General features: G+C 38.4%; 2 protein-coding genes across 3 annotated transcripts in view; both read left to right on the top strand.

Annotated features, from left to right (window-relative positions):
- The first annotated feature begins 3,877 nt into the window (after positions 1-3,877).
- Positions 3,878-23,305, top strand: part of LOC136267125 (E3 ubiquitin-protein ligase TRIM71-like) — a 49,428-nt gene continuing 30,000 nt past the window's right edge. Inside the window, exons 1-2 of one of the 2 annotated variants that reach the window (XM_066062194.1) lie at positions 3,897-4,696; positions 5,025-5,970. In XM_066062194.1, coding sequence (XP_065918266.1) covers positions 4,293-4,696; positions 5,025-5,880 — 1,260 coding nt within the window. In that variant the 5' untranslated portion in view covers positions 3,897-4,292 and the 3' untranslated portion in view covers positions 5,881-5,970. Of the gene's footprint in view, positions 4,697-5,024; positions 5,971-23,305 lie in introns of those variants that run through there. The other variant, XM_066062203.1, reaches the window with a different exon arrangement.
- The window catches only part of LOC136242027 (uncharacterized), a 9,079-nt gene continuing 7,015 nt past the window's right edge, over positions 21,242-23,305 (top strand). The window contains exons 1-5 of the mRNA XM_066033350.1: positions 21,242-21,302; positions 21,382-21,678; positions 21,808-22,089; positions 22,743-22,819; positions 23,184-23,299. Coding sequence (XP_065889422.1) covers positions 21,242-21,302; positions 21,382-21,678; positions 21,808-22,089; positions 22,743-22,819; positions 23,184-23,299 — 833 coding nt within the window. The remainder of the gene's footprint in view (positions 21,303-21,381; positions 21,679-21,807; positions 22,090-22,742; positions 22,820-23,183; positions 23,300-23,305) is intronic.

The raw sequence follows: 23,305 nt of genomic DNA, 5'->3' as shown, positions 1-23,305 counted from the left end.
AGGTGTAGCCGGGTGTGGTGGATTCACTAAGTGGTTTTGCACAGCATATAATATACACAAATAAAATAAATAAATACCATACAGTCTCGCAATGAGTACAGATACACATTAAAAACTTACACACAAACTGTCATTCCGTTATCAGTACTCCATTAAACACGACCTGGTGACCAACAACAGTTGCTGCGACCATAGATGACCGGACTTCTTTAACTTCAATTTTTCTTATGCGCGCCTAGTAGCTGCTTATTCAAAGGGTGTGCCGTGCGTTTCGTCAAAATGGCTTCTGCTCTCCTTCCTTCCGTGTCTTCTGTGGCTAAGTGTCAAGTGTTGATGGAACATTTTGATAATCCAGACCAACTTCAAGATGCTATTAACTGTAGCGAAGAATGCGCCGCTTTATTGCAGTATCCCTCCACCACGCCCGTTTCTAAATATTGTCCTGATCATCCACGAAGAAAACTTGACGTGTTCTGCAGACAATGTGGAACTGAGTTATGTAGAGATTGTGTCTCCCATGGTCACTCAACACACCAGCGTACTAGCATTACAAGTGTGACTGATGAAGAAACCAGGAGACTGGGAGAAGCTATGGGTCACATGACAGATTTACTGGAAGAGACGAAACGAGCAGTGTCCGTTGTAAAGGAAATGAGACAACGTGTTAGGAGCAGAAAGGAGCACAACATGGAGAGGACAAGGGAGGTGTTTAATGCTCTTAGAAAAATCATCGATGAACGAGAAGAACAAGTCATAACAGATATTACCAAAGGAGCAGACAAGAGGGAGAACACACTAAAGGTATTATTTTGTAGTTAATCTGCCACACAAAGTTAGTATCAGTAACATAATACAGCAGTTCTAATAGATATTGTGTGACAACAAATACCAGCAAAATCACGTGCACAAGATTTCGACCAATCAAATCAATTCATTTTTATGTTTAAACTATAATATCAAGATACAAGGTAGTGTGTCGTGTGGCCCAAGAAGTCGGCGCACCGCACCATGAGTATATTAACAGGAAGAAAAAAAATGCAATTTTCACACCTATGTAGCTCTGTGATCCCTTATCCGATTGGAACCAAATTTGCTAGAGATGTGCCGCCCAGTTAGGGGAGTCTACATACCAAATTTGAAGAAAATTGCTCCAGCCATTTCCGAGATACGAGCGAACAAAATTTCGTTTTAATTTCTTCGTTATCTTCATTTCGCAAAATTCGCCATAAAACACGAATTCGTGCTCGGATTGGGCTGACATTTGGCACACTTAAAGGGCTCATTAAGGCGGATCTCCATACCAACTTTGGTAGGAATCCGATGCACATTCACGGAGTTATGACCGATTATTTGCGTAAAATGAGGTCGAAGGTCTGTCACACCTACAGGGTAAACCCCTTGGAGGAATCAGTTGAAAATTGATATGTAGATGGAGCAACCATCGTAGGAGTGCCTTTTTGTGGTTTGAAAGGAATCGGGATAAAGACCATGGAGATATGACACAAAACCCAACCTGTGTCAAAATTACGCGATCGATTTTTATGAATAAAAAAACTATTAGTTTTCGTGTCTACCAGGCAAACCGCTTAGAGCAACAAGCTGAAAATCAGTATGTAACTGGAATAATCATCATAGAAAGTTGTTGCAGTAGTACAGAAGAATCGAAGTACAAATCACTGAGTTATGATTCGAAAGGCAACTACATACAGCAAATGCGAGATCGAGATACTCTAATAGAACAGTCACCCTAATAAAGCATTCAGCTGCATTTATAATTTACTCAGTTATATTACATTGCAAGTTATTCTGTAGGGAATTCAGCTACAAACAAATTGCCCTGTAGAGAGATCAGCTAGAAAGTTACCTTGTAGAGAGTTCAGTTACAAAGAAACAATCATGCAAAGAGTTTAGCTGCAAACAAATCACCCAGTAGAAAGTTCCGCTATGAACAGATCACACTGTAGAGAGTTCAGTTAGAAACAAGTCATCCTGTAGAGAGATCAGCTAGAAGAAGTTACCTTGTAGAGAGTTCAGTTACAAAGAAACAGTCATGCAAAGAGTTTAGCTGCAAACAAATCACCCAGTAGAAAGTTCCGCTATGAACAGATCACACTGTAGAGAGTTCAATTAGAAACAAGTCATCCTGTAGATAGATCAGCTAGAAGAAGTCACCTTGTAGAGAGTTCAGCTACTAAGAAACCACCATGTAAGAGAGCTCAGCTGCAAACAAATCACCTGTAGGGAGTTCAGCTAGGAACAAGCCACACTGTACAGAGATCAGCTAGAAACAAATCATCCTGTAGAGAGTTCAGCTAGAAGAAGTTACATTGTAGAGAGTTCAGCTACAAAGAAACTACCATGTAGAGAGTTTAGCTGCAAACAAATCGCCCTGTAGAGAATTCAGCTACAAACAAATTACCCTGTAGAAAGATCAGCTAGAAGAAGTTACCTTGTAGAGAGTTCAGCTACAAACTAATCACCCTGTAGAGAGTTCAGCTAGAAACAAGTCACCCTGTAGAGAGATCAGCTAGAAACAAGCCACCAGTAGAGAGTTCAGCTAGAAGAAGTTACATTGTAGAGAGTTCAGCTACAAAGAAACTACCATGTAGAGAGTTCAGCTACAAACTAATCACCCTGTAGAGAGTTCAGCTAGAAACAAGTCACCCTGTAGAGAGATCAGCTAGAAACAAGCCACCCGTAGAGAGTTCAGCTAGAAGAAGTTACATTGTAGAGAGTTCAGCTACAAAGAAACTACCATGTAGAGAGTTCAGCTACAAACAAATCAACCTGTAGCAAGATCAGTTAGAAGAAGTTACCTTGTAGAGAGTTCAGCTACAAACAAATAACCCTGTAGAGAGTTCAGCTACAAACAAGTCACCCTGTAGAGAGATCAGCTAGAAACAAGCCACCCGTAGAGAGTTCAGCTAGAAGAAGTTACATTGTAGATAGTTCAGCTACAAAGAAACTACTATGTAGAGAGTTCAGCTGCAAACAAATTGCCCTGTAGAGAATTCAGCTACAAACAAATCACCCTGTAGAAAGATCAGCTAGAAGAAGTTACCTTGTAGAGAGTTCAGCTACAAACAAATCACCCTGTAGAGAGTTCAGCTAGAAACAAGCCACCCGTAGAGAGTTCAGCTAGAAGAAGTTACATTGTAGAGAGTTCAGCAGTTCAGCTGCAAACAAATCACCCTGTAGAGAGTTCAGCTAGAAACAAGCCACCCGTAGAGAGTTCAGCTAGAAGAAGTTACATTGTAGAGAGTTCAGCAGTTCAGCTACAAACAAATCACCCTGTAGAGAGTTCAGCTAGAAACAAGTCATCCGGTAGAGAGATCAGCTAGAACGATCACCTTGCAGAGGGGTCAGCTACAAAGAAATCACCCTGCTTCATCTTCTCTTCTTCCTGTAGTAAAGAATAAATGATAGGTTAAAAGCCCTAAAGCCGGCCATAGGTCGGCTTTGGTGTATACAAATACAAAAAGAAGTGAAATCTAATCCAAAACAGCCAAGCTGTAAAAAAAGTGCAGCCCTGAGAAAGGCCATGGTGAAAAAAGATGTGAAATCCAAGGTGGCGGCCAAGAAATGGCTGTGATGGTAGGTTAATGGTAAAAATTTTAATAACAACAATTCAGGTGAATTTTGTGCCAATTGACCAAGCAGCACCAAATTCACCTGAATTGTCGTTATTAAAATTTTTACCATTAACCTACCATCACAGCCATTTCTTGGCCGCCACCTTGGATTTCACATCTTTTTTCACCATAGCCTTTTTCTCAGGGCTGCACTCTTTTTTACAGCTTGGCTGTTTTGGATTAGATATTAATTACTGCAAATAACATGTGTTGTTGTCATGCAAGGTCTTTTAATTATAAGTTTATTTATAACCCCATACAGGTTTACATACCAAACCAATTCACATGATTTTGTGTAATAGGTGAGCCCCTCCCACCTACCATTTAGCATTCTCTATTAGAGAAATTAAAAGCAAACACATTATCTGTTTTACTGACTTAAAGGTTTGAAACTGGCTTGAAATTGACAGTCAAAGCTAAACCAACAATGCTAACATCAGTAATATTATGCTACAAAGTAGTTCTTCCTGGGATTGGTAGTGGTAATGATGTGTCTCGTTGTTCTTGTTTTAATATTAGCTACAGCTGGAGAGGTTGTTGTTACTATGGACACAACTACAGAATTGTCTGGAGCTATTGAAGAAGACAAGAGAGAACAAAGTGACTACCACTGAACTGGTTAGGAGGAGGAAGATACTGGAGCGACGACAAGATCACCTGATGTTAATGAAGAAGAGATCAAGACTGGAACCAGTAATGAAGGAACAAAGAGAAGTTGAGTATGAAGAAGTGGAACGTCTTTGTGAGGAGGTGACCAAGTTGGGAGGATTTCTACCTCTGGACCCCAGCAAGTGTGAAATGACCTTCCCTACAGCAATGACAATAATGACCAAAGAGACGTCACTAATGGTAACACTTAGAGATGTCAATGGTGACATTGTTGATGATAAGAATAGTGAGATAAATGTATCCGTGACCACCAAAACTGGAGAAGCCATAGTAGTGGGACCAGTCAAGGATGTTAGTGGTGGAAACTACACAGTATCCTTCACTCCCAGGACACCTGGAGATCACATGATATCAATTGTAATTGATGGACAACACATCCCAGGCAGTCCTCACAAGTGAGGAATAGTGTGTGTTCTATTAGAGTGTTTTGTGGATAACATGTGAGGTGTGATTGTATTATACTTATTCAGTTAGTGTATACTAATGTTACACAATGACTATACATATTAACACTACTACACAGTCAGTCTATACAGTCACACTACTATACAATAGCTATACATGTATTATTTTCCCATACAATGTGTCATACATACAAAACATACAAGTGATTATCACTCAAACTTTCCACTATAATGTTATCTCATTTCCTGTACATACAGGAAGTGATGTCACCAGTATTATTTGTACAGTAGATCATGTGATCCCGTCATGTTACTGTAGGATATCAGCTGTACTGAGAGACTACAGCAAGATGAGAGAAGGACACTGCCAAGCGATGACTCATTATGGAGGGAGCAAGTTTGGTGGACTCACTGATGTTGCTATAGGAGTTAATAATGTAGTCATCATTGTTGATGATACTAGCAAGTGTGTAATTGTGCTGGACTGTAACTTTGCCTTATTAGCAGTGATTGGACAAGGAAGTGGTGACAACAGATTGGTTAGGCCTTGTGGTGTAGCAGTCAGTAAGGATAACATCATAGCTATTAGTGACTGTAGTAGTCATCAAGTGAAGAAGTATTCCCTACGAGGAGAACTCTTATCAATAATTGGTAACAATAGAGGGAACAACAATGGCCAGTTTAATGATCCTAGGGGACTAGTCTTCAGTAGTAATAAAATGTTGTATGTTGTAGATGGGTGGAATCACAGGGTCCAGGTATTCCAACAAGATGATAAATTTGCGTTTACATTTGGCAGTGAAGGGTCCAACCCTGGACAATTTCAGTTTCCTGTTAGAATAGCAATTGATACTGACAATAGAGTATTAGTTAGTGACCTTTCTGGTAATCATATTAGTCTCTTCAGTCATACTGGCAGTTTTATTAGTAGGATAACATGTGATAGACCATATGCCATTACTGTTAGCCCTGATGGTCACATCATAGCTGGTTGTAGTGGTGATAGGAATAAAATTAGAGTATGGAGCCCCACCCATCAGTTAATAGAACAGTTTGGAAAGATGGGATCTCAACAAGGAGAATTTAAGGATATTAATGGTATAGCAATAAACTATTCTACTGGTAGTGTTTATGTTGTGGAGTACTCCAACAAGAGACTACAAGTTATCAGTTAAATTGTTATTTTGTGTGTTTGTATGATGTAATATATTATTACCATGGTTACTAATTGTTTACACAATATGATAATATTCTACGTAACTGTACATATTAGTGTGTGAGGGGTGATGGTGTGGTTGTTTTGTGTTGTTACTATGTAGCCATGACAACCACACAACCACTGTTACCAGGAAGTTACCAGTAAGTGTTGGTGATGAAGAGCTGGTATACAAGTGTCTTTTCTATACAGGTGGAGAAAGTAGATGTGTACAATTGAAGATCATCTGAAATGATGTCATTGGGGACTTTTAGCCAATCAGATTGTACTGTGTGTACAGAATAAAGTAATCAAAATGTGTAACTTGACAATGTGTGAACTTTATAAATCACCAGTGTCCTGATCATGTGATCCACACGTCTACATGAGGGATTTGTTGTGGTTGTCAAGTGATTAAATCAGACAGTTCACCTTAATAAGGTATGTGTACTACCCTATTTGGATGTGTAATTTAAATGTGTTTAATTCAGGAGGTGTTACAACATGTTCTCCTATTTACCAACGGACTACTCACACCCACACCACACCTCCACACTAGGGTATAGGGTCTGGTGATATTGGTTAGGATTTTTTGGATCATCTGTCAATTTATTAGTTCTCCATTACCACATGTAGTAGATGATGTAATCCTTAGACATTCTAATTGGCTTAATGTATTTTAAATTAAACACATCAGTGTCCAATACTGGCCAATATCACCAGATCCTACTCTCCTGTAGAGGTGGGTGTGGTCACTACTGTACTGATTGGACAAATGTATTTCTGTGTATTTGAGAATTGAATGAATCATTTTCTTTCATGTACATAATTACTATACGGAAACAGCCTTTATGGGATTTGTGACTTATGAGTAGTCTATAAACTAGTTAACTGAGGGATAGTACATTACTGATGCTGCATATAATACAACAAAAAAAATTATCTAAGTCTCCTACCAAAATTTTGTACCATATATGGTAGTAATGAGGTTTACTATACAAAAATAGATTTTTCCGTCGTTACCACTTTGTAGCACTGTTAACTTCAAAATTTCTTGGCTTCCAAAGCTGAAATTTCAGTTGACCATTCCTTTAGATAAAGAAAAATGTAATTTGTAAATCCACTAACATGTGGGGTTCTTGCAGATTTGGTCACATAATATTATTAACTCTTGATACTATTCCGATTGAAAATCATACTCTAAGCAGTCTGGTAAATATCAACTACTCTAATAGAACAGTCACTTAGCTGCAGTACTAGTGGAAACCTTTCAATTGTTGTATAATTTATGTACAATATTTACTTAGTCATTATTATACTTGTTAATATGCATGGTGGCTACACAATCATTGCCATTATTAATGACACACAGACAAAAATGATTTGTAACAGTTTACCCTACCATGAACTAATGGGGACCAAGAGTCAAGTCACACTAACTTGTTATTACAATCTTTCCCAGAGTATGGTCCATTAAATACCCTTCCTGTTGACATGTGACCACAAGTTTGTCTACACTGACCATGGCCATTTTTAGATAACTACACATTATATTGTTGAACTGCCACAAACACTAACTATAATTTTAGTTGTATACTAGTATCATAGACATCATAATACTCCCAGCCCACACTCATCACTTAGTGGCACGTGCATGCATTACTAATATTGGCTGGGCTAACAAACTGAACAGTTTATTAGTTACAGGGTCATAATACCACCATCATCTTGTGGGTAGTCTTGTAGATGTGGACTGGTGACATACTCCATCTATTATCAGTTCCAAGGAAATTGAACTTTCCATACATTGCCACATCTTAATAATGACACAGTTCAGTGACTGATCCAATCATCCAATTAGAGCACACCATCATTTTAATGCTACAACAAGACAAGGATAAGTGCAACAAAAATAATAACACATTAAACAGTTGTTTAAAATTACTCTAATGCAACATAACATCAATACAATAGCTAAGCAAGTGGAGTTTTCTTGTTTATATTGTAAACCATTTAAATATGTAAACAAACATCCATACAGTGTTTTTCCTGCTAAAAACAATGATGTGGTGTGCCAGCTTTCTTTGAAGTAGTCCACTCCACTATGTGTCTTGTTGTTGTTTGTGTATTCAGTGACAAAAACATAATTTGTCTTGCATTAGTAGCTTCATGGTCACTCCTCAAAATGGGACAGTGGAATTTCCTACTAAGCCCGGCTGCATTCCAAACTTACTCAAAGAAGTAAGCCATCAACAAAGTTTTATCTTCTCTTAATTGTTATAATCATACAGCTGTGACCATTTAATCTGTAGACCACACAAAACTGAATAATTTATTTACGTAGCTAGGCCGGCATACAAAAAAAATTACTGAAACTTGCCAAAAATTTAAAAAAGGCCAATCATTTTCCCACTTGAAGTCTACAGTATACACTGTACTACTGTACTTACCTCAAGTCAACCTTCACATGTGAATAAGTCACTTCTGGTACTGGTACTGACATGACTGTAAGTGTCTTGTCATCAAAACCTTCCAACTCCACATAGTTGTCCTTGTAGTGTTTCTGTTAGTGAAATATAACAGAATGTACATAAAGAAGTAGTGTTTAACTTTGTTCATGGAATTGCAAACACCTCTAATGTCTACCAAATTATGGTCACACAACTGGATTTGCAAAAACGAGATCTTTCACACACACCCAATTCCATGAACTTCAGATACCATAACTTAATACATATACCTGAACCATCCATTAAGTGATGTATATGTTGGACATGCTCACTTGCTTTTTGTAAGTTGCAATTCCGGTAGAGCGAAACTTATAAAAACCACTCATTAATCAATACTGAGCAGTTTTAGAAATGTACAAGTGATGGATGATTAATGGTGACAGTATAAAGGTGTCAATTGAGAGTATACATGTGCAATTTGGTGCACTTTATGGCTTTGCCCTTAGGTGTAATTTTGATTGGTCATAAATATTGTGTCAAACGCTTGAATGAAAAGATTTTAAAATGTTTTCGGAGGGTCATGTAGTACAAATGAGTTGATTGTGTAATTCTACCAGGATTCAGCTCACAGTGGAACTTTGCATGGTGAGACACATGTGTAGACAACTAATGTCCTCATGTAAAGGATGGGGAGGAGGGGGTAAATAGCTTATTCTACCTACCTAATAATGTGGTCTCCATATTCCTGCTAATTCGTGTTGCCACATCATTACACACCTTGGATAGCCACTCAGCAGAGACGTTTTGAAGATCATTGTGGTGAACTCCCTTGTTTACATATTATTGGGGAAATGTGTATCTGAGTTTTGTATTGTTTGTATATAGGTGTAAATATCAGAAGTAACCTCTCCAAGGTTCAAAAGGATAGCCAGCATACATAGATTATGACATTGTTGAATTAAAGGTACTCAGCATCCAAAGCACTGGATAGTATCATGCATGGGTCGATTCATCAAACTTCTCACTGATAATTTTATAATTTCCCATGACCATATAAACAAATCCCCAGTCATTTCACCTGTAGAAATAAGTACATGTAATCTACATTATACACATGAGGCATACCATGAGCATGTACATCACCTAGTGTATGTGAGTATATTATAACTGGGAAGAGCAACTTATTCACACCTACAAAATTCAGGTTGGTAGGGGTAAGGTTACTATGCATGTGTTAACATATCAGACAATTCAATGTATTTTAATGTCATTCAGCTACAGTATGAAAATGTACTGTTTGTTCAATTAGAATTTTAAAAATAAAACTGATTCTACAAAAACCTGTTAATTTTAGCATCTTTTATATGCTCACCTGTATAGCACGTATATCATATAGGGGGTGGGATATCATATAGGGGGTAGGAGGGTGCGGAGGGGAGGGGTGGTGGGCCTCCCACGCGCAAGAAGTGGTTGACAGTGAAAAAACAGTCTATAAGTATCATACAACTGAAGTGGTTGACAGTGAAAAAACAGTCTATAAGTATCATACAACTGTTTAAATATATACGTTCTTTGATATTGTATATGCATTAGTTTGCCAGTGATAGTTATAAACGGCGAAAAGAATGTAATGAATTGCCCACCCACGCCCAATTTGCGCCTTCGTTAAAATGGCCTTGCTCAAAGACGATTAAATGTCTATGACATAGTTTTCTGTATAAATACTTTGGTTTGTTTATCATGCTGTAATATTGTGCTGCTGTGTTATGCTATAATACTATTAATGCTTATATTATTTAATGATGTTTGTTTCTATTACTTTAGTGCACGGTGGGAGGTGGAAGCGTCCATGATGATGATTGGGCTATGTGCAAATAAGGTGAGTGTATGCTTTGTAAAAAGAAGCCCACGTAGCTGTGTAGGGCTCATCTTCTGTACAGATCAGCTTCTGTATAGTCTTTCATTATTTTATTTTTCCCGAGGGGTAGCCAACGCCCACGCAAAACACAGAAATGGTGTACCAGAGGGGTTGCCAATGCCCACACAAAGCACCCAACTGGCGTGTACGAGACTCCCAATCTTTATGTATTTTTAAAAGCATTAAGAGATATTGCTAACTAGTAACTATCTGTACAGTTGTTGATCTACATCTTGTTCTAGTTATTCATGATCGATCATTATCTACTTTGTTAAACTCACTTTCTCCATTATTTTTACATGATTTTGGATTTAGGATTTGGTTTCTAATATATTTGTGTATTTCTGATTGGATTTCTCACATAGCATACAAGAGTCCCGAGGCATTGGCTACCCCTCTCTTTTTACCAAAAGCCAGTTCATCTCTAGTTGACAAAGATAGTGTGACCATCTAATTATGATATTACAAACTAAATTAAATTCTTGATCACAGATACACATTTCCCTTGTTGCTATATGTGGCACACCACAAAATTAACCAATGTAAACAACCATTACCATACCTTGTAGTGTTTTATTTTTATGTGAATATGTAGTGAAGTGTGTGTGTGTGTGTGTGTGTGTGTGTGTGTGTGTGTGTGTGTGTGTGTGTGTGTGTGTGTGTGTGTGTGTGTAGTGTGTGTGTGTAGTGTGTGTAGTGTGTGTGTAGTGTGTGTGTGTAGTGTGTGTGTGTGTGTGTGTAGTGTGTGTGTGTGTGTGTAGTGTGTGCGTGATAAAGATTTTTGTTTTTAAATTCACCAATTTAAATGTGACTGTTTTTTCCACAGGTTTATACGTTGGAGAACTGCAAACAAATAACTTGAAATTTTTATAATGACCATTTTTCAAAATATTTATTTGATTACATGTACAAAATACAAAGATGTATCACGTGATCAAAAAAAGTTATTAGCATGATGTACAAGGACTATTTACCATTGAAAAGTTGATGAATTAAACATTCAAGAACGGAATACTTCTCCATTGCAACTCGCCCACGCAGTATAGCGCGCGCGTCATTAATAATCAGTGCTCAGCCAGGGTATGCGACTATTGGATTGAGATGGTGATTTTTATAAAATTATTTGTACCGTGTAAAACGTTCGTCACGAACGGTATAGCTAGCTGAAGTATTCAAGAAAGGATAGATCTAGCCTGGTATAACCTGGAATCGTTAAAAAGTTCGCGCCTGGATTGTTGGGGTGAGCAAATATTTTCATTGTCAATGGTTCTATGTGTAATGTTAAATCCCCTACTTTGTACCATGAAGAAGGCCGTATTAAGCTGTTACATTTTACGTGAAAGTAGATGTCATGCTGGCCATTCCTGCTAGAACCTGGAAAAGGATTAAAAGTTATCTGACGCTCCATAACAGAGCCTTGAAAACCTGCTTCCAGTGTAGACGCGTGTATCTTGCCAATAAAAAAAATTTTATTAAAAGTCGCTTAATTGTTGGATATGATATAAAAGGTGTCCATTAAATGATAATATAGAAGAGAAAAGTAGCTAGCCATATAAGGACTACTCATACTCAGTCTTGTGCAACCACAGTGACTGCTAGATACTAACAAATCAGATGAAATTCCATCAATAGTATTTAAACACTGTATGTGCTGCAGAAATTGCACCTATATACTCCATGTAGTGGTGTAGCTAAGGTGGGTACTGGTAGGGCACAGACCCAACCAATCAGTTCCAGTGCCCTACCAATACAGGTACTCACCGTACGTAGCTAGCTATAGCTAAATTGTGTGATACGAGGTGCAGTATGAAGCCTCCTACTAATAATTATTCAAAACATTCATACAGCTAGTGTCCTACTAGAGATGACAACTTTTAACTGCAAAATGTCACCAAATTGAATCTCAGCATTTAATTTTCAAAAATTTTCCTGGGGGGGCATACCCATGCCAGACCCCCATGCTTTACATGCTGATTACTGCAACTTGTATGCCTACAATGGTGCCCAACCAATCCTTCTGTGCTAGCTACGCCACTGACTCCATGCACATCATCTTTACTTAATCTGTCAACTGGAGCTGTTTCTATTGTGATTGCCTTACCTGCAAATGTTACACCAGTTTACAAGAAGAAGGGTAATATCCCATCATGATTTGCCATAAGATCAATCTGCTTCTATTGGTCATAGTAGTGTGAAATGTGTTCTACTACTGATACTAGTCGGGCCTCACAAGAGTAACACTGCTTAAAGCCATACTGAAATTAATTTAATATTTGATAAAGTTGAACATGTTAGTGGTAAACAATATGCTCCATAACTTTACAGCAAATTGAACTACACTAACATGTTACAGAATACATTCTCCAATACTCACAGATTACTCAGGGCCGGAGGAAACAATTCTAAAGTGGTCAGGCCAAGGAGTATACGTAGGCACTATGAAATGCTGAGCACTTGTTGTGTGAATGCTAGGAGGGTCTGGGGGCATGCTACCCTTCTAAATTGCATGCTCTGAGATTAAATCTGAGACTATTTTCAGCTGTAAATTCCCCTAGCATATTATAGACTAACACTTGTGTTAAACTCACTACATGCAGCTACATCATGTGTTCACATTAATTTATCACATTATACAGTTGTAACACATGTAAATACAGTATTGTTCCCTGTTGTTATAGCTACAGTATATGCAGCATGAGTCTAATATTTGAAACTGATAGCTATAATGTAACTTACAACTAATTTTAATGAGATGAAGCCACAACTCAGTGAATAGCTAGCTAGGCACTAAACTATATGCTTAATCTTACCCTATCATGCTATGCTGCAGTGCTCAAATATTCATCCAATTATGTACACTTCCATACAAAGCTATTTATAATTTATTTCGTATTTGCAAGCTTCATAAAGTGTTTGACTAATAAATCAGTAAGTGCCTGAATGCTCTATTAGGGTGGCTGTCCTATTAGAGTGTTTCGATCATCTCCATGACTGATTATCACAGGGAAGGATTAACAGTATGATATAAATATTCTACTGGCATTATAACACAATGCTAGCGTGATGCTTTAGGTATCTATCATTCTGAATAACATGCCAGCATATTACTGAACCGACCAATGCCTATCAGCAACTCAGAAATATATTTTAAAAGTTAATGCTGAAAGTGGTCAGGCTATGGCCTGACCGCTTCCTCCGGCCCTGTTACTTCATTAAGACCAAGGACTAGAAAATGTGAAACAGCATCCTTACCAAGTCCTCACATTAATAAAATGTCTCTAATATTTCATCAAACTTAATTGCTCTTTGCAACCAAAGCATAAATATAGCTTGACCAACATGCAAGTTCTACACAGGATCCATAATAACAATAATCAATTTTTATAAGATCCAGCCTCTACATTGGTTAATGGTTACAATTACAACTATAGCATATCATCCTTGTTATATGGCCTACCTTGGAATAGAGTCATAACATATCAAAACCATTCTATACATTTCGTCAAATGCAGCCATTATCGATGGTATAATTTTTTTTCACTCAATACATAGTTTTACCCTTAATTCTAATCATTAAAATGATGTAATATCTGCTTTTTTTTTCTTCCACAATCTCAGGTTGGTCAAACAAAAAACCTTGTCATTCCCTTGTTCAATACAAAATACATGCTTTTTGCACTATACCATATAAGGGAAAACCTTGGCGGGGATAAACTTTGGCCAGTAACAAGCTAAATTAATTTGCATTTGGTGAAATAAACTTAGGCAAATTCAACCTCAATGTTTAGCTATAAAGATGCTAATCTGAGGTGCTACAAGTACTTGACAGGTTAAATGTTGGTGAATTTGTAGCAAATTGCCAAAGTTTCCCTCTATACAGAAAACACAAAAGTACAAACCAGCGTTGTAAGTGGGCCGGGTTATCCGGATTATCCAGATTATCCGGGTCATTTGGGTCACATTTTGTCCGGGTCAAGTGGGTCTTATCCACTTCACTGAATATCTTGGTCTGACCCGGATGAGATCATATAGAGAAGTACGCCAAAAAACCTTGTTTTCCCAGCATTTATTTACCCACCTGATGATGCGTAATTTACCAGAACAAGGCTCTTTTTGCTATTTCCACTTGTCTCAGAACAAAATCTAATGCACCACTGGATTCACCTGACATCAAAGAATCTGATAAACTAAACTGTGTTTCTGTATACTAAAGTATGTGGAGGTTATGGCGGCTTGTTTACAAGGTACTGTAATTTTCACCAAATGCGGCGAATGCCTAAAACAGAATCCAGAAAATTTGACATTAGATTTAATATGAAAGGATGTGCCATTCCTTTATATACAAATCTATTAACAATCTTACAGGTTTGAAATGTCTCAGAAACTTCCAAACTATTTTACAAGTATTCAACGAGGATTCACCACCAATAAACTGACAGATGCCCACATGAACATGCAGTTTTCTTCCGTGAACCATCAGAGAATCCCCCCCCCCCCCCCACATGTTGTAGAATAAAATTTATTGAAATAGGTGTCTATTAAATTTGAATGTTCCTCTTGCTCGCAGGGGCTTGTACCAATTACGTTAGCACATTGTATTTCGAGAATTTCACTTATGGTATCATATGAAATTAAAGCTCGAATGATAGTCATGACAGCTCAAGTGATAGTTTTGAATAATCAGGCCATACCAATTTGATCATATGTTTCATGGATTGTTTTCCCTCTACTGGTAGATCGAAAAATAAATCAAAATATGTAGCTAAATTATTTGACTTATGTGGCTGCTTTATTAGAATATTTTACAGGTAAAGCACTTCTTGTAAGTGAGATAGTGCTCCATTTCACAATTAGTGCTAGTAGTATTGATATTACATCATGGGTTGGCCAAAACACTGGCCTGCCACATTAAGATTCATTTGTCATGGCCTTTATTATGATCAAACATGAGTAAGGCCACTCCAACTAAATTTCCTGTTTCCCATCCTGACCTCAGGCATATTTGCATACAGGTGGGTAGTCCATTTCCATTATGAGATTGGCAGCTTTTCAAGCTTGGCACAGCTATAAAAAGCTGCACAAAAGCATGTTCCTTCCTTTTCAAGTCGATTGCAAAAACAGTATCACAAACGTGAAGTTTGTGCCGACTTACATTGATAGCACTACTGACACATGAGCTAACACTGTTACAAGATGGCTTTTACTAATAAGCCTGTCAGTAAGTATGCAAAAATAACTGGAAAATAATGAAAGAATATGGAATATTTAGAGCTGACAGTAACCAGATGCAGGAGATTTTTTGGGACAAACTTAGTCCCTCGAGCAACATCAGCAGTGCTGCCTGCCCAGTATCAAACAATCAAATCTAACATAGAATATATATATAATATGCGCAGGCGCTTAGAGACTTGCCTTGATGAGTAAGGTAGGGGCGGGCGTTTCCGGACAAAGTTTGTACATGTATTAGAAAATCGTTTATTTCTCCTTGAGATAAGAACGGATTCTAACATGCTTGGTGCCGAATTGTAGCCAATGAACTAGGCTATCAGTGGTATAAATTGTAAGTGGCAAGGTATAGGGTGCTAGGAGAAAGAACGGCCTAAACTTGCAATTTGAGAAAATGCTAAAAATTTATGTGGCTGGGGTTTCCGGACACCGGTAAAAGTAGGCGTACCTGGCATTGCTATGGGAATTGCTGCACTCCACTGAGTGCCGTGGCCCAGCAGAGGCTGATAGCGTTCTGTTTGGCTGGTTACTTTGTTTATGGCAGCGATTTTTTTAGCAGCAGAATTGCGTTATGCTGCTCCAGACCTTGCAGTTGTCTTACAACGCTTTCGAAGATGCGACGTTTGATCTACTGCCTGGAAATCTGTACCAGCCCTTACCCGAACACACAAACAGCATACTTTAGCAATGTGGCCCAGCGGATCCTTGCTGCAGGCTTCTCCGGGCTGCTGGTTGTGTTGATTGCGCATTCAAGTTGACACGACGCAGGTAATAGGCTTGGAATCCAGTTGTACTATCTATCTATTTTGGTACCAAAGCGGTACCAAAGCGGTGACGGAGGTTCAGCCTTGAAAGAAACCAGAGGTACGCTAATTTTAAAAGGTTTAGTTGTACAAATTGGTAGATTAATAGGACATGATTTTAATATGTACTAGCTCATGCCCTTTTGAAGCGTTGTGGCTACCGCATTTGTCTTGAAGGCAAAGCGGTACGTTACATCGTATCGTATAGATGGGCTATTGTCTCACGCAGCCAGACCGCTTTTTCTTCTTTTGCTATTGGGTCGGAAACAAAAGGGTCAGGTGAAATGCAGTATAGCAGTTTTGTTGTGGCAATTACCCCCAGATTTTGGGAATTTTACTGCACGGCTGATAAAGGCTCAAGAACGGCGAGAACTGCACACGATGGCTTCACAGTAGGTTTGGAAGCCACGTGTGTGATTCTCATCGATCAATACTGTACTGCATTCACCTTGCCCCTTTTCCCTATGGTGTTCTGGCTGTGCAAGGCTTGTATAAGAACAGAAATGCATTTGGGACTATGCTGAAAGTGGCCACTACAATTGCAATTTGGTGGTCTTGTCTAGAAGTGATTGCTACGGTTTGTGCTTGCGTGATTGTTTCTGATCTCTGACCACATAATATTCCTCACCACTGCTTCATTTATGAGAAAGATTGGCTACCTTTGTACAGCAAGTAGTTTGTTTAACCATGTGTAAGCATGTGTTGCCTTTGAGGGTTCTTTCCTTGGCTTTTATTTATAAAGTTTATAGCACAGGACAGCCTATTGTTAGAATATGATTTTGTCTTTCACTAATAGGTGCCTCCCACCCACATGTAACTAGCTGTAGCTAAGCTAAGATGACACCTGCTGCAACATATTTATGGTGGTCATGCTCAACTTACTGTGGTGTGAATTTAAAAGTCCAAAATGTTTTAGTAAGTTTTGTGCTTTTCTGGACAACCACATCTGCAGTGGAACCATATATTTCGCACACCTTGGCACCATGTCTGTAATAGAGACACATCTTGATTTATGAGGTCCAAATGCGTCTGGTTTGCAGAAATTGTTTTCAGAAAAGTGTGTGTGTGTGTGTGTGTGTGTGTGTGTGTGTGTGTGTGTGTGTGTGTGTGTGTGTGTGTGTGTGTGTGTGTGTGTGTGTGTGTGTGTGTGTGTGTGTGTGTGTGTGTGTGTGTGTGTGTGTGTGTGTGTGTGTGTGTGTGTGTGTGTGTGTGTGTGTGTGTGTGTGTGTGTGTGTGTGTGTGTGTGTGTGTGTGTGTGTGTGTGTGTGTGTGTGTGTGTGTGTGTGTGTGTGTGTGTGTGTGTGTGTGTGTGTGTGTGTGTGTGTGTGTGTGTGTGTGTGTGTGTGTGTGTGTGTGTGTGTGTGTGTGTGTGTGTGTGTGTGTGTGTGTGTGTGTGTGTGTGTGTGTGTGTGTGTGTGTGTGTGTGTGTGTGTGTGTGTGTGTGTGTGTGTGTGTGTGTGTGTGTGTGTGTGTGTGTGTGTGTGTGTGTGTGTGTGTGTGTGTGTGTGTGTGTGTGTGTGTGTGTGTGTGTGTGTGTGTGTGTGTGTGTGTGTGTGTGTGTGTGTGTGTGTGTGTGTGTGTGTGTGTGTGTGTGTGTGTGTGTGTGTGTGTGTGTGTGTGTGTGTGTGTGTGTGTGTGTGTGTGTGTGTGTGTGTGTGTGTGTGTGTGTGTGTACCTTCCAGTCTACCCAGCTGCTTAAAAGGGGACCTGGTGGCCTGGTGTCAACTGGGGAAGCAAATGCCTTGTCTCGCTTAGTGGTGTTGGGGTCGTTGTGGAACTTTAGATTCCGCGACCTCTCTCCATGAGACCTGGACAGTCCTCCTGCGGGTTACTAGCCTTGCCCCAGGAGGATTTGCCTGCACAAGGCACAAGTGCCTGAGTGGTGCACAAGCATCCCAGTGCTGGTTCACTGGGCGGCAATAGCTATGTTTCGCATGGCTGCCGGAGGTTTGCTTTTGTTTTAGTGTGTGTACCTACCTATCTATCTATCTACTTATGTTTGTCTGTACGCACCCACGTGAACAAAATCATTAGCTAAATGGTAAAAGCAGCTTGCACGTAAGAAGTAAAAGCAAAATACATGGTTGATTAATTGCCTATTTGGTTAGAATGAGATAGTATTAACTGCATAGGCACCTGGTTTTAGAAATAGCTTTACATCAACTTGTTTACTCACAGGACTGTGAACAATTGACCTGATTATTTCACTGTTTCCTTATTAGTAAAGTGACCCAATTTCAAGGGTTTAAACGTGTGTACATGGGACCATGGATAGACGCCCACTGTATAACACAAATGTGCCTTATTATGAAGTTGGCTGTGATTTAAAACATCCCTTTTTGAGTTCCGTTGTATAACCTTCCCACACGAATAATATCTCCATTGTTCTTTTAAATGTTACGTGGTCTGAGGTGATTACATATTTGTAATATGGTGCCAAAAAGTAACCACCTAAAATAAATTGATAGTGGGTATCTATGTTGTACAAACTGTGGTCAATGACTGTATGTAAATTGACTGATGTAAGAAACCCTAGCTAGCTTTGAAGTGGTAACTAAATACTGTAGTGTATGCTCTAACATTATGTTTGTATAATTTGTCCTTCTTAGAGTTTATATAAGTGGCACCTGTTAGTGTGGACAGTGAGGTCACCTATGTAATGGACATACTGGCATTATTATGGTCCCAAAGTAAACAGTATGATGTGAGCATCTTCATAATAATCAGGACACTTTCTGAGGCATCCGTTTTATGTAGATTCCATTGTCAAATTTATGTATCCCGAAGGCAGGGCCTATTTAAAGAACGTGACATTCCATTAATATTCTTTCACAATTACTGGGAGCTTGTTTGTGTTTACTGAGCCATTCAACCATGTACTGTACAAAGAGTATACTATTTCATATCACTAGAAATTGGCGGTAATCTTTGTCTTGTGGTCAAATTGTGTGATCCTTCTACTGGCTTCTACCTGTATCTGTTACAAGTTGTGTGTCCAGGTCAGTATATCTAAATCCTTCAAGAGTAATGAATAATGATTAGAACACTTGGTTTAATTGTACCTGTAAGTTGACAGTGTTTCCATTTTGAAGCTTATTTTCACCTGTACTGTTAGTACCGATTTGTACAACAATTGAATGCACTCAAGACAGTTATCTGTTACAATGATTAACACTGCTTTTATCATAATGTGTTGCTTTGTCTGAAGTTTACAGAAACATTACATACAGTTGTTATGGAGACTTTTTGGTAAATAAGTAACATGTGTAGGTGATAAAGGGTGTGTTTCACTTGCTTTCTGAACACAAGGGAACTGTTTGTTGTTAGCAGTGACGAATGTGGCACCCTTCCACCATGGGACTAGGACAAAGTGTCCTGATTGAGGTGTTCTGATTTCAGGGATCTGAATGTGTTTATTCTAGTAGCTAATACAAATGAGACCATGAACTAGTATCCTAATTATCAAGGTGTACTTGTTTCACAGTAGTTCCTTAAATATTAGTCCAGTTCCATTGCTATATCTGAATTCTCAGGTATGACATCAATCCTGCATACCATCTGTAAACATGTTGTGAGATAGATGATGTTTGGAGTAACATGTGTCTGGTGTGGTCTCAGAGAGCAGTTGTTTCTGTGTTGGTCTCACATGTTTGTACTGAAATGTGTTTGTTTCTATTGTTGATGTTACACCTAGAGCTAATTGCACTTTCAATTACTCTTTGTGTTGAGAGATCAAAGGATGTTTGTTGCTTAAGTATGTGTGTGTGACCTTTTACATCTCAGAAAAGAATTGAAAGATATTCTAGCCTAAGCAATCCTAGCTGTTTGTTCTGCAACTTAACATAGACTGTCTACACACTTTACTAGAGATGGCTGAAGGTAAAGAGGTTTGATTTGTAGAGATGAACAAAATGACTACATGACACTACCTTGCAACACTAGACACTGTTTACTCAATTGTACAAAAGTTCTCTCATACCAATACAGCAGTGTTACACTACCACAATGCTTCATCGCATGCTGTCTTTAAGCTCTCTAACTCACCCACTCATACATATGTGCTTTATTACAGTGCTATTATTGTAGGTCAATCCTATAAAAAAGTGTTTTGTGGCTAATTCCATGAAAATATTTTCAGCTGGAATAATTTTCACCATATGTTATATACAGAAGTTTCATAGACTGTCTGACTCATTGTTAACCACCTCACATCAGTAAACAAGCGTTTCCAGCATGTTTGCCTCATGGCTCCACTGTCATTTCTCTACCAGACAATGATATAGTCTGGTAGAAATAACAGCTTAGTGTATTGTTAATAATATTGAACAAAATAATATATCATCTATGAATTTTAATAATTATGTGTGCTAATTATTAATGTGGTTTTTCTCTGAAACTCTTAGACAACCTCATTAAAATAACTTGTCTCAACAGGGCCTCCTGCTTGAAACCTTTTACATATTACCTTCCCTATACATGTTTATTATAACATGTCAGTTACATGTGTGTTTGCTTTTGTTGTGCATGTTGGACTGCGAACATCAGTATAGTAGATTATTGTTGTGAGGTCCAATTTTTTTTAAAATAGCCTCCAGCATAAATTTCTGTAATTATGAAATCTATGAGACATGAACAATTTCTCTGTAACTACAGATCTCTTGGACACTATAACATGGTAAAGTTGTGAAAACTTAAGAATGTATAGATGATTCTGCTCACTATTTTTTTTAGAAATTCAGTTTGCTAGCAGAAATTTTTGTAAGTTAAAACTTTGATTCACAAAAATAATAATAATAATTGGACCTGCTGTACACATGCATGTTGACGTTGATAGCTTGTACTTGTAGTATATTCACATTTTGAGCAGTCTCAAAGAGGAAGACCTCTAGTAAAAGGCCTAATACTCCTAAAGTGTCTTATTGTGTGTTTTATCATTTTCAGAAAATGGAGACACATTATCTACTTGTTTTGTTGTTATTGTTGATCACACTACACAACTCACAAGGTGAATAATACACATTGTATTTTGTTATTAGAGGGTTTCACTCTAATTCATTCACTGTACTCCAATACATGTATTACAGGTCTTATTATCCACCCACCTCAAGATGTTACAATATGTGCTAGAGATGATGTTAATATCACTTGTGGACATAACTATACTGCATCGTTGACTCCTCTGTGGAGAATAAATGGACTAGCAATTTCTGGTAGTAGAATTGGGACTAACAACACATTTGAGATGCCAGTGGTAGCTGATAATATTGATACAGTATTGACAGTGTATTCTGCAAATGTAATATTGAATCAAACTAAATTTCAGTGTGAATTTACATTCCTACCTCCTGGACAGAGTTCAGTTGGCATTCTAACAGTGATGGGTAAGTTAGTAACTGAATACAATTCAACAAGCAATGATTTCTCATTTTATTATGTTGTTGTTCACATGCCTGGTTTAAAGTCTCTCTGAACATTTTGTTTATACACTTTAACTGCTTCACTCCTCACAGGTCCCCCAACCCTACCAGTTATCAAGGTATTAGAAAGGAGACTGACCTCACTGGTAATATCATGGGACACACTCAGCCATACCTCATGTGGTGATGTGACATACAATGTGACCTTATCTGATGGGACAGCAGAACTGGTGGAGGAGAGAACCACTACTAGTAATACTATCAGTTTCACTGATCTTGATAATGATACTCAATATGAAGTGACAGTGTTGGCTATTAACAATGCTGGACCAGCAACTGTTGTTACTACTAATGTAACCACCTTAACTCCTTCAGGTTAGTGGAGTGTTTGTATATGTACTGGTGTTTGTTGGGAAATGAAAGCACAACTGAGTGGCTCATTTATCGGTGTTGGGATTGTTGTGGACTTCTGAAACTTCTCATTTAATATCCTTTCTCCATAAGACATAGTGCAGTCCTCGTGGAGGTTACTACGCTGTAGTCCATCAGGAGGGGATGACTTGCTTGCATTAGTTGGCTCTAGTATCTGAGTTGTGTACAGGTACCCCAGTGTTAGGTAGCAGTAGCAGTGCTTCGCACAGCTGCTGGAAGGTTTGCTATGCTTATGTAGACTATTGCGTAATCTTTGAAACAAGAAACACTTTGAAAATTTGTTGCATTTTGTAACAGGATTACATATTTGGGGAATTTTACATTGAAATGATCTTCATAATCCTCTGTTGACTGTGATGTGTCAATGATATGAAATACAGTATTGAAGCCTCCACAAACAAAGATTAGAAGGAGGCTACATGTTGTAACTGTCATATCACCAACAGATACATACAGGATGTTTTTGCTAGCCACAATAATTGTTTGGCTGGCTATCAGTCCTCTGTATGTATCATTTATGTGTAGACTTCATTTTTCACTTAACTTTACATATAATGTATGGTATTGTTGTGTGTTATGTGTTTGTTAATCTTTAGTACCTTCTCCTCCGAGTGATTTGGCAGTAAGCTTGAAGTTTGTTGATTACAGGCCTATTGTTACCATATCTTGGAATGTGAGTGTGTGCGTGCGTGCGTGTGTCTGTGTGTACATGTGTGTGTAGTTATAGATCACTGGTCTGGTAACAAGGCCACTCTGCTAAGTGAAGTTGCTGAGCATGAAACTTTACTCAAATTGTTTACATGTGGACCAAGCCAACCTGTTATATTATTAGAAACAGTTTATCCAACTGTACTAATAAACACCTGTTAACTGTAGCTGTCAGCTGTCCATGTTTTTGGTGAGATGTGCAATATTTCGAGCTGGGATAGCATAGTGAGGATAGAGTCGATAGTGTTTTATCCTTAACCTTTTTCTTGTTGTACATTTTGTACACTGAATACAATGTGTATACATTACTGAATCTTATGTGTCTATAGGTATCATCATTGTCACATAACATGACTGAGGTGGAGGCCTTAAATGTCTCTTTGACTGGTGAAGATGATATAACAACAACCTTTGAAGTATCACCTAATACAACTACCTTCCAAATGTCACA

This window comes from Dysidea avara, chromosome 1 (assembly GCF_963678975.1).
Source record: "Dysidea avara chromosome 1, odDysAvar1.4, whole genome shotgun sequence".
Taxonomy (NCBI): domain Eukaryota; kingdom Metazoa; phylum Porifera; class Demospongiae; order Dictyoceratida; family Dysideidae; genus Dysidea; species Dysidea avara.
Note: the sequence above shows the minus strand (reverse complement) of the source record. Positions and strands in the feature narration are given on the sequence as shown.